Source organism: Borostomias antarcticus (assembly GCF_949987555.1).
Source record: "Borostomias antarcticus genome assembly, chromosome: 12".
Classification (NCBI taxonomy): domain Eukaryota; kingdom Metazoa; phylum Chordata; class Actinopteri; order Stomiiformes; family Stomiidae; genus Borostomias; species Borostomias antarcticus.
This window is the reverse complement of record NC_140245.1, coordinates 25,455,804-25,473,856: the sequence shown is the minus strand read 5'-3', so window position 1 is coordinate 25,473,856 and position 18,053 is coordinate 25,455,804. Positions and strand designations below refer to the sequence as shown.

Genomic DNA, 18,053 nt, shown 5'->3' with positions numbered 1-18,053 from the left:
CCATATACAGGCCAGATCTGGCACTTGTGGCTTAGTTCCGGCCCATATATGGCCCAGATCCGCTTGCTATCTGGGTATTATTTCTGTTATTATATACTTTTGTTCTACATCATTTGCATGAACTGCTATTGTGATTTCTCGTTGTTGTAGGCTATACCTTTATTTGTATATCATTTGTGTGACCTTTCAGCTGTAGTCCTATGCCACATGACAGCTTCCCATGGTATATAATTCACACACACACTGACATACACCAGTCCTGGGCTCAGATCCCCTTCCCCTCACCCTAACCCGGGTCCGTATCCTTTTCCTACCCCCCACCCTACCCCAACCCCTGCCTCTATCTGGGCCCAGGCACATTTATGCACACACAGACATACACCAATGTTTGCCATGTCTCTCCTATGATGTTATTAGCCTCTCTTACTCTGAAAATGTAATTTAATGTTATTTATTGCTCTATAAATGTTCTTAGCCGGTAGACAAACATACTCCAGGAGCTTGCTCCATCGCCTTGTTGAGAGGGGTCAGGGAAGAATTTTTACAGCTCACTTATCTGGCCCCCGGGTGATTACTGTTTTTTTGCTTCCCTCTGGAATATGTAGGGGTGGGTCGTATGCCCTCCTCCCTTGTTCTCTGTAAAGCGCATTGTGTTGCCTCTGGGTATGAAATGCGCTATACAAATAAAGCTTTGATTGATTGATATAAAGCTGACTTTGACAATAGGCTTCTGTTTGTTCATAAGCCCTGATGACCAAACATGACCAAACATGTTGTTTTTATGATCTAGCTACGTTAATAAAGCCTTTCTAATTCTACCTCCTCATGGACGCGTCTTCCGAGTCCCTGGATTCTGCCCTGTTTGGTCCATTGTCTGTTTCTCGGTTTTCCATGAGCACCTGAGACTAGAAACCTCTCGTTGATAGAGCAACTTCTTTGTGCAATCTTCTTTTTTTGTATCTTGGGCCACCTTTGAACCCATTACATTTGGGAGCGGATCCGAATTACGGAGCGGGTCCATGAATCGCCCAAACACGGACAGCCATTCACCTCCCTTCATTTTTTAGACCATAATTACGCAAGAACAACCAGACTGAGTTTCATGAAACTCGGGGGAGGGGTGTAGCATAGGTCAACTTAGAGCTCATTAAATTTTGGAGCAGATCCAAATCACAGGGCAGGTCCACGAGCCACCCAAACACAACCGGCCATTCACCTCCATTCATTATTTAGATCAAGTTTACGCTAAAACTACCAGACCAATTTTCACAAAGCTCAGTGGAGGGATGTAGCATGAGCTAACTAATAACCCATTCAATTCTGGAGCGGATCCGAATGGGGCGGGTCCACAAGCCACCCAAACACGTCTGGGCCGGCCATTCACCACCATTCATTTTTTTGACTAGGATTACCCCAAAACTACCTAACCGGTTTTCATGAAACTTGGTGGAGGGGTGTAGCATGGGCCAATTTAGATCCCATTCAATTTTGGTGCACACAGAGCCACAAAATGCATTCAGGGGCAGAGGTCTGTGCTCTCTGAGTATCATTTCTAGTTTTATCATGTGTAGGCTTGTGAAGCTAAGGTTCTATTTCACGGAGCTCTGCTCCACAGGGCAAGCATCTTATTGGCCTGCAACCAACTAGAACAGGTGCACCTCTAGGCTATAAAAGGGAACCAATACCTTTCATCTGATCCTAGAAACTCAGCTTGCAAATGACAGAAGAAGAAAGATGACTAGCCAGCGAGTCACTGCAGAGCCGGAAGCATCCCTCAGCCAGCGCTGCCTAGTCCGCCTGAGGAATTCTACCGGTCGCATCACCGTCAACAGCGATGTGGGACATCCACTCCCCAGATAGCAAGCGGATCTGGGCCATATACAGGCCAGATCTGTCCCTTGTGGCTTAGTTCCGGCCCATATATGGCCCAGAATCATTACACATCCGCTTGCTATCTGGGATGCCTGACCCCGAGGACAAAACCACTCTGTCCCAGGCGGAGAAGAGTTATGCGCTGGCGAGCTCATCCATCGCCATGTTAGCCATCTACATCAGTCATCTGGCGAGTGGTCCGGGCACTGCCTCATCGGAGCAGCAAGCGGAGGTCACTGAAGCCGCCGGGGCCATTGCTCAGCTTGTGCATTTGTCTAAGGGCTCCGCCGTTTTGTGCCGAATGGACAAATGACGTTGGGCAAGCGGGTCAGTGATTTGAGAGCGCTGACAGTCTCATCACGGGTGTGGGATTAAGGCTGTTTTGCACACTGACCCTTCTTTCATGCCGAATGTGGTCCGGGGCACGTTCAACACACAGGACTTGGAGCTGCGCACCTTCTATCTTCAGCCTCATGTAAGCAGGGAAGAGGCTTGCTTGCACCTCTTGTGTCCTGCCGTGTGCTGACTCAGCCCACGGCTGTGGTCCGCCCCCCCCCCCCCCCCCCAGCTGTTGTGTTTGTCACGGCTCTGGGAAGGTGGGTTAGCGCCTCTCCCAGTGGATTTGTGAGGGCATCTCCAAATCTTATAAGACTGCAGGTCACCCTCTGTCTGGGGCTGTTGAGGCACACTCTACAAGTGGCGTGGTCACCCCGGTTGCCCTGTTTAATGGGGTGTCTGTGGCAGACATTTGCGCGGCTATTATCTTTTGTCCATGTCATCTGTCTCCGTGGCATCGTCTGTGCTGGTCACAGCTTCCAGCGTCGGCATGGAGACAAGCTTTGTTTGTAGGACATCATGGCGGCACTATCGAAAGGGCCAGGATCTTAGGAAATCAGGTACTGTAACCTTATTGGTTATTATTCTCTGCGTGATTGACATGTTGGAAAGGTGTATTCACTTTTTTCATGCAGCTGCCATATTGGTCAGTCTGACGTAATTGGTGTGACGAATGTGGAAGTGCCCGTTGACTTCAATGTTAAAAGTTCACTATAAAAACACGACTTCAAGAACCAAAATAGTCAAAATAATAGTCTGAATACACTATCGGGGTTACAAACTCATCATTACCAGACTCCGATTGTTTTTCACTGACGTTTTTTTCGCGTCTGGAAATACATGGAAGTGAATGCAGCTGACGGTTAACTATGGCTCATTCACTTCCATGTACTTCCATTGGAGTCAACGGGCACTTCCACATTCATCATTGCCTACCCCCCGAGGATTTCTTCCCGGTGGTCCCGTATATACAAAGCCCATTTATAGGCAGTAATCTTGTTAGAAAACAGAGAGAGAGGGAGATAGAGAGATGAACAAGGAAAACAGACACAGTGAGAGAGAGGGAAAGAGAGAGATGAAAGAGGATAGGTAAGTTGCTTCCATAGTTATCTAGCCAGAGGCCATTCAGCCTTTCCGGCAAACAGATACTGTACGTGATCTCTAGCGCAGCCTTCTAAAAAAGCACCTTGTATAGTGGTAGCATATAAATAGAGCATACAGGTAATCTAGCTGAGTCACTCTTTTATAAAAGCCAGGTTTCCGGACAGCCGTGGGGCTGTTGCAAGGAAACTGAGGTGCTGGGAAAACGATGTTTATGAGAATCAGATGTGAGGGAGGATAGAGTAGTTCAACATGCTAACGTTCCCATCAACAAGTCACAGCACGCTAGGCTGGCCTGCCAACGACACCAAGCTTCATCTAATTTGTCACCGTGCACGTAAGCCTACTGAAGATGTATTAATCAGAACAAGTGTTATTATTATAGTGTATCGGCCTACTTACAATTCGTTTGAGTATCTAATTGTACACATGTCACTTCTTTGTGGGGTGCCCTGACAACACAAGTAGCCTATTCATTTCTTGGAAATATTATGTGAAATATTGTTATAAAGATTTGTTGTGAATTGCAGACTGCAAAACAATTTTTCTATTTTAGTCAAGAGAGGACGACTTATAGTCTAATACTAATTCAAGTAGCCTAACAGCTGTTTACAAATACTTTCTTTCTCTTGATACCACTGTGTGTGTGTGTGTGTGTGTGTGTGTGTGTGTGTGTGTGTGTGTGTGTGTGTGTGTGTGTGTGTGTGTGTGTGTGTGTGTGAAATGGCAAATGGACTGCACTTGTATCACACTTTTATCCAAAGTGGCCTCTCATTCACCGATTCACACACACATTCACACACCAATGGCAGCAGCTGCCATGCAAGGCGCTAGCCTGCTCATTGGGAGCAATTTGGGGTTCAGAGTCTTGCTCAAGGACACCTCGACATGTGGACAGGAGGAGCCGGGAATCGAACTGCCGACTTGACGATCATTGGACGACCCGCTCTACCTCCTGAGTCACAGCCATCCCTGTGTGTGTGTGTGTGTGTGTGTGTGTGTGTGTGTGTGTGTGTGTGTGTGTGTGTGTGTGTGTGTGTGTGTGTGCACGTGTGCGTGCATGTGTGTGTTTGTGTGTGTGCATGTGTATCTGTGTGTGTGTGTGTGTGTGTGTGTGTGTGTGTGTGCACGCTCGTTTCCATCCTAGGTAATAGCATTCGAGTTCATTCCCAGCTCTCAATTAACTTTTTTTAATACTTTAATCAACAAGTTGGGCCAAAGTTAATATGACATCTGGATGGAAATCTGAGATTACCCCAGGCTCATCTCACACACTGTGTGTGTGTGTGTGTGTGTGTGTGTGTGTGTGTGTGTGTGTGTGTGTGTGTGTGTGTGTGTGTGTGTGTGTGTGTGCGTGCGTGACTGACTTACTGAAAATTTGATTACATCCAAAGAAATGCTGCTGCCTTCTGTCCTCATCTGATCTTTTCTAACTTTATTCTGTCACCTGACACCAACTATTCAGTAGACATTGCAGTACCCTTTGGGCCTTATCTACTAAAGTTGTGCACGTAGTAAAATGTGTCCAAATGCCTTAATACCCGTAAATAAATGTGCAAGGGGATCTATGAACGGTGTGCATGGAGGATTGTATCCTTCAAGTGCACAGATTTGCACGCTCTATCCAATTAGTACTTTTGGCCGAAGTGAATAATGTAATAAGGGGCGTGTCTAAATGCAAATACATAATGGTAGCACACGCTCAGTGACTTATCAACCCTGAAAGCAGTTTCAGTGATGGTATGTGTGTGTGCTGTTTAATACCTTTGAAGGGCAGGTACTAATTCCTTCATTGTGAAGAACTGTGCTCTCTTCTCCAAGTTGCGAGATGGCGACTTTGGAGATGGCAGGTGTGACACACACAAAATGTGTGGTCACACTTTGTGTTTGTGTAGGTCTACAGTATGTTTATTTTCCCTGGTAAAGAAATACCCAGGATTGCCACAGGGGGGAGCTTGGAGAATGCAGCTTGTTGCGCTAGTCATTCATGGTACAGCGGCCGATTGCGCAGACGAGACCATGATGCTGTCCGTCTCTCTATGCTTTATGAAAGGCAGCAGCCATGACAGTATTATGTATTTTCATTCGTACAAATCTGTCACGGATGTTTTTCCACTTGTTAGACAACTCATTCGCATCAGCATTAAGTACCTCAGCGATTTCCCCCCATGAACTACAAGACACGTTTCTTTTTTATAGTCCTTGTTATAGTTTTATAGTTCGGTATTTGCTAACATGCTTCGCTAGCATCTCCTCGAATTGATCCATATTTGCCGCGCTTGTTTGTTTACAAGAAAACGGATGTGACTTGTATGACCCGAAATCCCGCCCTCATGCACTGAAGTCCAATCAACCTCCGCGGACTTTGCGTAGCTTGTCGTCCTACTAGCTAGCCTTCCCAGACAGCAATCCGATCAGGGCCATATACAGGCCAGATCTGGCCCTTGTGGCTTAGTTCCGGCCCATATATGGCCCAGATCTGCTTGCTATCTGGGTTCGTTCTACACGCAGCTGTAGGGCATGTCATTTACTTGAAACCCCCAGTCCCAACAGCTCCGCAATGTCCAGCCACGCAGAGTCCTTTTTGAGTGTGTCCTTGTGGTGCTGTGGGTCATATAGCACCCCCTCCCCTTTGATCATATTTTAGCATATACTGTAATTTGACAGTAGCACTATATAAGCCAGTGGGTCTGGACCAGGCGCGCAGATTGGCTGGGGCAAGGGGGGGCACTGCCCCCCCTGGTGGCCAGATGCGCAAACTGTCTGCAACGCGTCCAAAACATGTATTCTAGAGACTGGGTTGCGACCGGATCAGAGAAATGCACTGAACGGCTCCTGCTTGCGTGAGAATTGATTGTGCTGATTCCTCATCCAGTTATGGGTGGATGGAAAACTTTTAACTGAATGTTCATATTGTTCTGATAATTGTAGGCTATAGCAACATAAGAGTGGCAGCTTTGACAGCAACCCAAACATGAGCTAATCCCATAGCTGTAGGCCTACCATTGCTAGCCATGAACGAACTGTTGGATACTGCATATATTTGCTGTGCAACGTATCCATTGTCCAGTTGGCAAATCGATTATGTACGCACTGTTATTATTTTGGTGATTATTCTTTGATATAAATGCAGATAGGCTACATGTGAAGAGGCAAGTGCTGGATTCTAATACGCTGTTTATAATGACACATCCCGACATTGAAGCATGAAAGGCGTAGCATACATTCCGTTTTAGTTTTTGGAAGAATTTATTGGAAAATATTGTTTGAAGTAGGCGTAGGCTATATTGAAACGAATTCCACATTTTTGTGCTAATGGACGGCGCAGCGGAGGCGCAGTTGAACGAAACGTGGATATTGGAAATAATAAGCACTGTTTTTAAATGTTGTGGGTCAATCATGCAGCTGTAACAGAATATGCGCATTCCAATGTCCGTGCAGGGCACGTATTTTTACCACTATAATCCCTATTTGATGGGGGGGGGGGCTGGGACTGACTGCCCCCCCTGATCAAAAAGTCAAACTGCGCGTATGGTCTGGACATGTGATAATTGCATTGTGTGATAAGAGAATGATGAGGAATGTCACATGTCACAGATAGCAAGCGGATCTGGGCCATATATGGGCCGGAACTAAGCCACAAGTGCCAGATCTGGCCTGTATATGGCCCTGATCCGCTTGCTATCTGGGGTCATTTGAGAATGTTGATTGTTGGAAGAAGAAAAAAGACAAAACAGAAAACAAGTCAGTACTGAGAATGTTTAATAAATTCATGAGCAGTGATTCTGCACCAGGGGCCAACTTTATCTCCTGTGTCACTTTATCCTGTTTTACAGGAATCATTTATCTGTATACAAGGTCCCAGGCTCGGGACGTGTTACACTGGCTTATAGGTAACTCAATTAGGAAAATATTTGAGTCTATAAGGTTACAAAGTCTACTATGTGCTATTTTTGTATGTATTAATTTTAAGTTTATTATTTTCCCACACAGGAGATCTTGGTTATTTCCAGTGTGTCTTGCGGTTCTATAACAGGGAAGTACAGTCATGGAATTTGTCTACAACTATCAAAAGAACAACTGTATGTACAGTACGCCCGTAAGCCAGGTTGGAACTGGCCTGGTTTCTCTTGTGTCCCTGACTTGGAACCTGTTCTATCAAACACACATTTCTCCTCATACTGCAACTGCAGACTGCTGCCTACCCAGATAGCAAGCGGATCTGGGCCATATACAGGCCAGATCTGGCCCTTGTGGCTTAGTTCTGGCCCATATATGGCCCAGAATCATTACACATCCGCTTGCTATCTGGGTATAGTTTGAAAACTAGTAAACTGTATATCTAACATTGTGGAGGCTAGATTATTTTTCTGCCATATGGTATATGCATTCAACAATTTGTAAATGTGCTTCACAGGTGTGGTTTTAATAGCAAAAGGATCTCTGCTCCATTCTATGGAAGGAATTTGAAATATGTGAAGGTAAAACTGCAGCTTGTTCTCCCAGCTGTTGTGCAAGAGGATGTACACATCTCTCAAGCAATGTTGAGGTGGTGTGTGTGTGTGTGTGTGTGTGTGTGTGTGTGTGTGTGTGTGTGTGTGTGTGTGTGTGTGTGTTTGTGTGTGTGTGTGTGTGTGTGTGTGTGTGTGTGTGTGTGAGAGAGAGATAAGTTGGTAAGTAGGTCTACATTGGTCTGGCTCTACTCTAACCGTAGACCAGCAGTTGAAATGGCTGACAGAAGTAGCCATCATCTAAATGTACCACTCAAGTGTTTCCCCCCAGCGCACCAGGAACATAAGAATGTATCTCTCTTTGCTTTGGGTGAATTCTCCTCTGCAGAGTTGGTATACTGAGTCCTGCCCCTCTATGTTAAATGCATTTGTAACGCACCCTATGAGTTGCTATACAGGCTCGGACGTAAAGACCAGAGGAAATGGTAAATGGACTACACTTATATAGCGCTTTTCCACCTTCGCGGCACTCAAAGTGCTTTACAATGGCCTCTCATCCACCCATTCACACATACATTCACACACCAATGGCGGTAGCTGCCATGCAAGGTGCTAACCTGCTCATTGGGAGCAATTCGGGGTTAGGTGTCTTGCTCAAGGACACTTCGACATGTGGACAGTCGGAGCTGGGATTCGAACCACTGACCCTTCGATCATTGAGCGACCCACTCTACCAACTAAGCTACAGCCGCCACGAGTAGCTAGCGCGACACTGTTTTATCACAAAAAGGTAGGTTTATTGTAGCTAAAAACATTAAAATTGCGCTCCAGTCAATGTGAGGATTGTGCCAGCGCTCGGAGGTTCACAGGTCTGCCTGGGGTGTCCAGGTAGGTCAGGAGGTCATGCGGTGCACCTCAGTCCCGTTCCCTCAGGACCCCGACAGGCAGGCCGCTCCTCCGACTCTCTGGTCCAATCAGGTCAAGGCGTGCAGTCACCAGGTAGGTTATGCCTCTCGTACTGGATCAACCTTAGTAGAAGGACACCCTGGGTTGGACAAGAATGCTGTCAGCTTGTGAACGTGGGTATAAGTAGGGGCATTGTGAGAGTAACAGCCCAGGAGAGAGGAGTGGCATGGTGCTAAACGCCTGTGATTGGTTAGTGACTGTGCTACCCACGTGCGCAAGGAATTGGCTCGTGTCAAGTGCTCATTAAAAGTGTGCTTTTTCCCAGGAGCGAATTACCACTACAATCACTGTGAGACACTACAAGTCACTGAACATACCATGGTACACATCTAATTTTTCTCAGTAATTGGGGTCGACCTCTTCACATAAGCTTGAATGTGCAAATGTAAGCCTCCATCTGACTCCCCTCAATCTTTTCTCCTGTCACAAGCTCAACATAAATGCTAACATGCTATTCATGAAACCATTGGAATTCAGTTTCCCTGAGGGCTTGAATAAAAGGCTATTGAAGGGAAATTCTCTTTTGTCCATTTTGCCCTTGTGAAAGCAAACTCTCCCATCACAATCTTATAACATCCGAGGAAGGAGTAATTGCCTGTCATATTTTCCAAATGAAGGATTGTGTGGGAGTTTCATTGCAGGGGATTATTAAAATCAATCTTCTCCACTCTATCTTGACCTTAGAGACCTTCTGCCTCATCTCAAATCCAGCTAACCTCCCGTCATCTCAGTGATAGTCTACATGATGGCTGCTTAATGAAGAGTTAAAGTGGAGCTGGGTCAAGTGGGCAGTTTACGTACAATTGTCATTTACAAGTCCAATTGCAATCTTGTTCTGTTTGAGCCCTTGATGTCACCTATTAAGATGGTGGTTGCTTTAGTGAAGGGTTTGTGATTGATAACAGTAAAACTCAACGCTGAAAGATTGTCTGTGAGCAAAGCCTTCCCACCTCCCACACTCTCAGAGGGCTCACTGCTTCTCACACATCACACCCGCAAAAAGGCTTGCCAACTGTTAAGTCGCTGTGTGCCATGTTCCATTTGGCCTGGTTTGATTATACTGGGGACTAATTGCTCCTTAATTTGTTGTCTTGGAAAAGTTTGGGAACAGGCTCACGGACTGTTTGTCATGTTGGTGTACACGTGGGATGCACAGTGTAAATTGGAGATTAGAAAACAAAATTGACATTGTACATTTCTTAAGCTTTTTGCACAGATCTTGAGCTGTGTCAGGTAGACATACTACTACTACTACTACTAATACTACTATTACTACTACTACTACTACTACTACCACTACTACTACTACTACTACTACTACTACTACTACCACTACTACTACCACTACCACTACTACTACTACTACTACTACTACTACTACTACTACTACTACTACTGCTACTGCTGCTGCTGCTGTATCTGCCCCTATTGCTGATAAGTGAAATAATGCACTATTTGGGGGTTATTTACCTCTAAATCATATTTAATACAATTGTTAAATAGGCTATAGCATATATACTGTAGTCAGTCATGTTGCGGTTAGACTAAGCTTGTGGAACAGAAAAGTCTGTCTGCGTCCTGGTGGTCGGCTATAAGCCTTCTTTAGCCTTCAATCAACTGAGGCCATAATGAAGGGCTTGTTTGCATCAGACACTTGTGCCAGGATCTAATTCAATCAGAATTTAAGCTGCAGTGGTGTGTGTGTTCCTCTCAATCCTTCTCCTTTCTGGGGAACAACAATTAAGCGATCTCTCCAACCGATACACTTCCAATCTCAGCTAACAGCTGTCCACACGTTTAGGACACAAAGATTAATGGGTTGACAGAGTTAAGCGTATCACACACACACTTCCTTTCTGTTTTCTGACTGGCACAGTCGATCTCATGCCAATGCCAGTGAACAAGGATATGACTTAAGTGAATTCATCGCAGTCCATAACATAGGCTACTAGATACCTGTATTTCATTTGTGAAAAGTGTTCCCACTAGCATGTCTACAATTGGTAACCCAATTGCTGCCATTTTAGTTCCTTTTACTTTATATTGTAATTTGCTGCACTTTTTATTTTTATTTTGTAGTCTGTCTTTGTACTTATCTGCAGGGTTGGGAAGGTTACTTTTAAAAAGTAATCCCTTACAGTTACAAGTTACTTGTGAAAAATTTTAGTCAGTAACGTAATCCGATTACCACAATTTAAAAGTAAAGTAAGGGATTACTTTCAGTTACTTTTGGATTACTTTAAATAAACATGTACTGTGTATTTCACCAGATATAAAATGTACTGTGTATTTCACCAGAAATCCTACATTATTTATTATTTTTCTGTGTTCTAGAGCTGACAACATAGAACAGCAGTTGCCCAGCGCCCGCCCAGTTAGAGCAAGTGTTAATGCCAAGAGGTTAGGGTGCGTGTCATCTTGATCAAGAGGTTAGGGTGCGTGTCATCTTGATCAAGAGGTTAGGGTACGTGTCATCTTGATCAAGAGGTTAGGGTGCGTGTCATCTTGATCAAGAGGTTAGGGTGCGTGTCATCTTGATCAAGAGGTTAGGGTGCGTGTCATCTTGATCAAGAGGTTAGGGTGCGTGTCATCTTGCCTTGGCTAGTTCATTGCAGTCTGCAAAACACAACACTCGTAATGTAGCTAACGTTAGGTGTAAACGTCGGAGCCAGCTCTAAACTCCAGCTCTAATGCATTCTAAGCAGCTGTGATTGGCGCTATTCAGCTATACAGCTTGCCAGTGGACACACAGCCTTATATATTATGGATAAAGCACCCACTGACCAGTGTTCCCAGGCAGTTAGTTATAGCTCTTGAATAATGGTGCGTTCGTTTATAACTGGGAGGTGGCAAATTGCGACTTGCTACTAGGAATGATTAAATAAAACGCTGCATGAACTCACACTTCCTCGTCGCAAATTCGGATGCTTCTCAGCCCCCAGTTGCCGGCTGGTGTCAATATCATATCATATCATCATCATATCATTCGCTATAGCTTGAATGCACACAGGTCGGAGGTAGGTATTTTGCCACTTGCGACTTGCCACCTCCGACCACAAACGAACGCACCCCGACAGGCACTATTGAGTGAAAATAATCTGAATGGGCGCTTGGGTCTGGTTTTCTGGTTGAACATTAGTGCTATACTGTAGAAGCCTACTGCTAGCTAATTTAGCTGTCAGTGGAAGTAAGGTTAACGTTAGCTACCCTAACGTTTGACATTAGCTAACGTTAAATTACCGGCAAATGCTTTTTCAGGTTGGACATTGAGTCCTTGGCCGTCGAGGCAGGTGGCTGGGAGGCATAGTTTACACTGTGCTGTAATATTGTTGTGGTTCTGTGACAGGTAAATAAAAAAAATGCTGGTATTTTAATGCACATTGCGGTGTTTCTGCCATGATGCCCGTGCTGCTCACTGTCTGTCTGGCAGCTGTGGTCCAACGAGCACATCAGTGGGAATCTTGTTGTTAGTAATTGGTATTAGGCTACTAGCCTACTTCTTTCTTCTTTTTTTTTAAGCTATTTTGTAAAACTGATGAGGAGGCGAGGGGTGATTGTAATCACGCCTGTAATCCCCGTTACTATGCAAATGTAACTGTAATCTAGATTACATATTTTAAATTGTACTGTAACGGATTACAGTTACTGTTTTTTTGTAATCTGATTACGTAACGGCGTTACATGTAATCCGTTACTCCCCAACCCTGCTTATCTGTATTTGCACTATTCTTATGCTTTTGTATTTATATATTTTGCTTTTGTTTTTATCTGTACAGCACTTTGGTTCAGCCACGGCTGTTTGAAAATGTGCTATAGAAATAAAGTTGACTTGACTACATGTTGTTATTGTGTGGGAGCATGTCTATGTTCCCTCAGTTCTATGTTCCCTCCCTATGTTCCCTCAGGATAGTACCTCAGTGAGGACACGGGGTAGGGCTGAGGGAACATGGGCGTGACCCCAGCGTGAGTGCTCTAGTGCTCCTTCCTGTGAACCCGACACGATCCTTTAAACCACGCTGTTAATCACGTCCATTACCACTTACATTCGTGGTAATGTGGGATTATATTAATCTGTTGTTCCGATGTAGCTCCCAGCTCTGCTCTCGACTGTGTTTTTAGCACAGTTTGCACTGCAAAACGACACCGATCTCGTGATTTCCTCAGTGAACCACTCATGAGGTCAGATATGACCATAGGCCTAAAGGTTTAGTGTCAACAACCTACGTGTATTTCGTAAAAGATTAATTGCTTATTTCTTATCACTGAACTGCATGCAACTATTCAACACCAATTAGAGTTTGAGTTTATTTAATTTACAATCGCAGTTTACACTGAAAAAGATTGCAGAATTTACACAATTAGCTAATATAAAATGATATACATTAAAAAACTAAATAAATAAATAAAATAAAATAAAAACTGACATTACACATTATCACAAAAAAATGACCATCCAGGCATAAAACGCAAAAACATGTCACAGTATACACACAGAGACATTACTACCATTCATTCAGGAACACTCATGTCATAGATTTAACCATTTATTGACACAAATGGAGAATACAGTTAGGATTGGCGTTGGCGTTTCCTCTCTAAAATGCTTCCCTGGATTAGCCAATCAGCATGCTAAACCAAGGCGTCCTTGGCTACAGATACACTGTACTGCCTACCTCTCTCACTCACATACACACATAAACACACACGCAAACACCTAGACACACACACACACCCACACAAGGGGCATACTCGGCTCCAAAACATAGGATGTGACCCAGAACTGCCCCCCTGAGAGCCGCCAGAGCTTATTGGCTGCTGCCAGGGGGTTATTTGCATAGTGTGGGCGTGTCCTGAGCCAGTGCTGGGATGAATGACTTTCTCAGTTCAGAGAAGTAGACAGAGCACCCAGCAGAGGTCCGCAGCTCATCAACGCACACACTACACACACACACACTACACACACACATACACACACGCACACACACATTATGCATAATGTCAAGGCAGATTTAGTTCTCATTCTCCTGGCCATAAGTGCAAGAGTTGGACGAGGATAGAATGATGTTCAGCGAAGGAAACCCCAGCCTTAACACAACAGGAGTGATTTGGGTGAGTGGAGGATTTATTCAAACCTTTCTGGAGATTGTGCAGCTGCAGAAAAGATGCTGAATGTGCGGCTTTGCAAAACCAGCTGCTATAATATATATATTGACTATATGTCAATCATTATTATTCTCACTATGTTCATTTTAATGTCTCCTGCTTTTTACCGATTTCCTGTGTTTATACAGTCTGTGAGAGTTAGAAAGTAAATAAACAGTATTCCCAAACAAATTATATTGATAAGTCCTTTCTGAAGGAGCATTTTTTTTGCACATGGTATCAAATCATTGTCAATCTGTAGTAGCCTCTACTTGCTCTGTCTTGTTGTGTGAAAATGTTGAAACAGAACGAAGCTTGTGTCTCAATGAACATCCTTTGTAACCCTGTTCTTCTTTTACAGTATATTAAACAGTAATATCTTCTACCCTCATTTATTTCAGGGTTTGTGCATTCTCCTGCTTTACACCAGCCCTCTCTCCTGTTTTGCTAATTTCAGCCAAGCAAAAGAGCTCCTCTATAAGATAAAGGAGGGATCACCCAGGGGAACTCTCATAGGGGCCATCGGCACGGACTTAAACTTGGATTTCACCCTCGATCCTCCCCTTCTATTCGATCTGCCACAAAAGCAGATGAGCGAGCGGTACGTCGACCTGAACGTGACCACCGGGGAGCTGTATACGTCCGGCACCGAGATCGACAGGGAGGCCCTGTGTCCGGGGTCCGCCGGCGGCCACGACGGGCGCGCGTGCGTCCTCTCCCTGGACGTCTTCGTCCTCCCCCAGCAGTACTTCCAGCTGGTCAAGGTCAAGATCCTGGTGGGAGACGTGAACGACAACCGTCCGCGCTTCCCCGTGGACGAGATCCGGGTGTCCATCCCGGAGAACGCCCCGGTGAACGCCCGCTACGCGGTGGAGCAGTCGGCTGCGGACCCCGACCTGGGCGTCCACGGCGTTCAGACCTACTGGCTGGTCAACGACTTCGGCGTGTTCGCACTGGACGTGGAGGAGAACGAGAGCGGCGAGCTGACGCCCTTCCTCATCGTGACGGAGGAGCTGGACAGGGAGACGCAGGGCGAGTACGTGACGGACATCATCGCGGAGGACGGCGGGAGCCCCCCTCTCCTGGGCACGGCCACCCTGAGGATTCTAATCGCCGACGTCAATGACAACTGCCCGCGGTTCAGCGAGTCACAGATCAACGTCACGGTTTATGGGAATACCACCGTAGGGGCGCACTTGGCGCACCTCCGCGCGTTCGACCCCGACCTGGGCCCCAACGGCCAGATCGCCTACACGTACAGCGAGCGCGTCCCCAAGGACACCAGGACCCTGTTTCACCTGGATAAGGTCACGGGCCTCATCAAGCTGGCGGGGAAGATGGACGCGAGCACCGGGAAGCTCCACAAACTCACCGTCCTCGCCAACGGGCCGGGGTGCATCCCCGCCGTCGCTGCCGTCACCGTCCGCATCGTCCGCGCGGCGATGGGTCCCCCGGTGGTCATGCCGCGCTACATCGCGGCGGTGAAGGACGGCGCGCTCACCGTGAACGAGTCAGAGCCGGCGTTTACCCCCATCGCCTTCTTCACCGTCAAAAACACGGATCAGAAACAGAAGGTGGACTGTCACCTGGAGGGGTCGGGGCCGTTCCGGTTAACCCCTTACAAGCTGTTTAAGAACGAGTATCTCCTGGAGACCACTGAGCCCTTGGACTATGAAGAGAGACAGGACTACGAGTTGACCGTGGTGGCTAAGAACAGCCACGGTCTGGTCATCAAGAACTTCATCCGAGTCCGAGTGTTGGACGAGAACGACAACGCTCCGGTCTTCCGGCAGCCGCTGGTGGAGGTGTCCGTGGAGGAGAACAACCCGCCCAACGCCTTCCTCACCCAGCTTCAGGCCAGCGACCGCGACAGCGGAGCCCGGGGCGAGGTCATCTACCTCCTGGGCGCCGACGCACCCTCCATCTTCACCGTGGACCGGCTGACGGGCGTTTTGACAGCGGCGGTGTCGCTGGACCGCGAGGAAAAGGAGACGTACCGGTTCACGGCGCGGGCGGTGGACCAGGGGACTCCGCGGAGAGAGTCCATCGCCACGGTGATCGTCACCGTGCTGGACCGCAACGACAACAGCCCGCGGTTCATCAACAAGGACTTCACCTTCTTCGTCCCCGAGAACTTCCCGGGCTTCGGCGAGATCGGCGTCCTGACGGTGACGGACGCGGACGCGGGGCGTAACGGCTGGGTGGCGCTGTCCATCCTCAACGGCAGCGACACCTTCGTCGTCGACACGGGCCGCGGCGTCCTCCGGGCCAGGACGCCGCTGGACCGCGAGCAGCAGGGCACCTACCACCTGTGGGTGGCGGCGGCGGACGGGGGCGAGCCGGCCCTCTCCTGCGTCGCCATGGTGACGGTGCTGCTACTGGACGTCAACGACAACCCGCCCGTCGTCCTGTTCCCCCAGTCCAACCAGTCCTACATGCTGGTGCTCCCCAACACGCTGCCGGGGACGTCCGTCACCGAGGTGTACGCCGTGGACAGGGACGCGGGCATGAACGCCGTCATCGCCTACAGCATCATCAACGGGAAGGGCGGCGAGCCGGGGTCGTTCGACATCCACCCGGACACGGGGAACATCACGCTGAGGAGAGAGCTGAGCGACCGAGGCCTCTACAGCCTGCTGGTGAAGGTCAGCGACCACGGTCAGCCCGAGCCGCTCCACTCCACCGTCGTGGTCAACCTCTTCGTCAACGAGACGGTCAGCAACGAGAGCTACGTCCAGAGCCTGCTGACCAGGGGGGCGGAGATCGAGGTGGAGGAGAAGCCGTGGCACGTGGGGCAGCTGGCGGAGAGGGAGCGTGGGGGGGGCAGGGGGCCGGAGATGTTCCCCTGCCGGACCGTCCTCATCGCCCTCTCCGTCACCTGTCTGGGGCTGCTGTTCATGGTCGTCACGTTGACCTCCTACATCTGCTGCGGCAAGATGAAGAGGCAGCGCAAGAAAAGACGAGAGGCGGAGTCGGAGATCCCCTTGAAAATGAACGGCGACGTACACGCGGTAGACAGGAAACTCATGGAGATCTCAAACATCTGATAACACCCCACACACACACACACACACACACATACACACACACTGCACAGACTTTGTACACTGTTTACATTAACTGTTTACACAATACCCAGAATTCAACTGTAGAGTCATGGTTTTACTCATCCACAGATCGCATCAAAAGTCTAAATGGCCCTTTGTATATATTGTACATATGAAATGTTTTATAAATTTATACAAAAACTTTAAATAGTGCTGAAAAGGTGTTGAATTCTGTTATATGACTCTCTAAACTCGCAGAACATGTTTGGGTCACGGAAAGCATAATGAGGTGAAGAGAGTTTCTCGTTAGGAGCATCATCGCTTTCTTGATCGCTTGATTCTTAATTTACAACGCACTAATATGATTTGAAACTATTGGCAATCCCGTTAAACAGACACACTGAAACACACAACAGGTGTCCATTTGAATCTTTCATTACAATGATAAATGTATTGCAGCAGTCCTGAATATTGTGTAGGTTGTACATCATTATCTGGGAAGTCCTGATGTGATGTAAACCTCTTAATTTATAAACAGGAGTTGATTGAATGTTAACTTTTACTATATATGTGGGGTTTTGTGTAAGATTGGACTTTTTTTAGTCATTACATTATCCTAGCATTAGGATAACCATAACATTTCAGACATATATAACAGACACCTCAAGCTCAACCTGTCCCTCTCATCAAAATGCGTCTGTGAATTGTCTGTGAAGAACAAAAAATATACAACGAATAATATTAAAAGTGCTTTATTTTCATATCACTTTGGAATGTCTCTTTTGAATTGAGGCAGATAAGTCTGTCAAAGTGCAGGAAAATGTACTTTTAATTTGGCACGTGTCATTTCAGTTACCTACCTGTGTGAAGTGGTTTTGTGTAGTGGCTGCATTCAATATTCTCAACAGATTATCTTCACATCAGTGTTACATGAGGAAATTGAGACAAGCAATTAGAAAAATTCCAGTCATTTTTTCAGTGCTTAATGTTGATGGCAAAAACAAACTTTATGGCAGGTATTCATGACTGTCTTTTGACCTTTTGTCTTCACTGTTACTATGCATTCCGTTCTTATGTTTACGCTAAAAACCAGTCTAGGTTTGGCTCCAACAGAAAATAAACACTCAAGGATGTACGA

General features: G+C 46.7%; 1 protein-coding gene across 1 annotated transcript; it reads left to right on the top strand.

Annotated features, from left to right (window-relative positions):
* Positions 1-1,960: 1,960 nt before the first annotated feature.
* pcdh20 (protocadherin 20) lies at positions 1,961-16,915 on the top strand (the record flags this gene model as incomplete). Its single annotated transcript, XM_084446547.1, has 2 exons — positions 1,961-2,104; positions 14,270-16,915. 2 exons carry the CDS (start codon positions 1,961-1,963, stop codon positions 16,913-16,915), a joined length of 2,790 nt encoding a protein of 929 aa, XP_084302673.1.
* Positions 16,916-18,053: the final 1,138 nt, after the last annotated feature.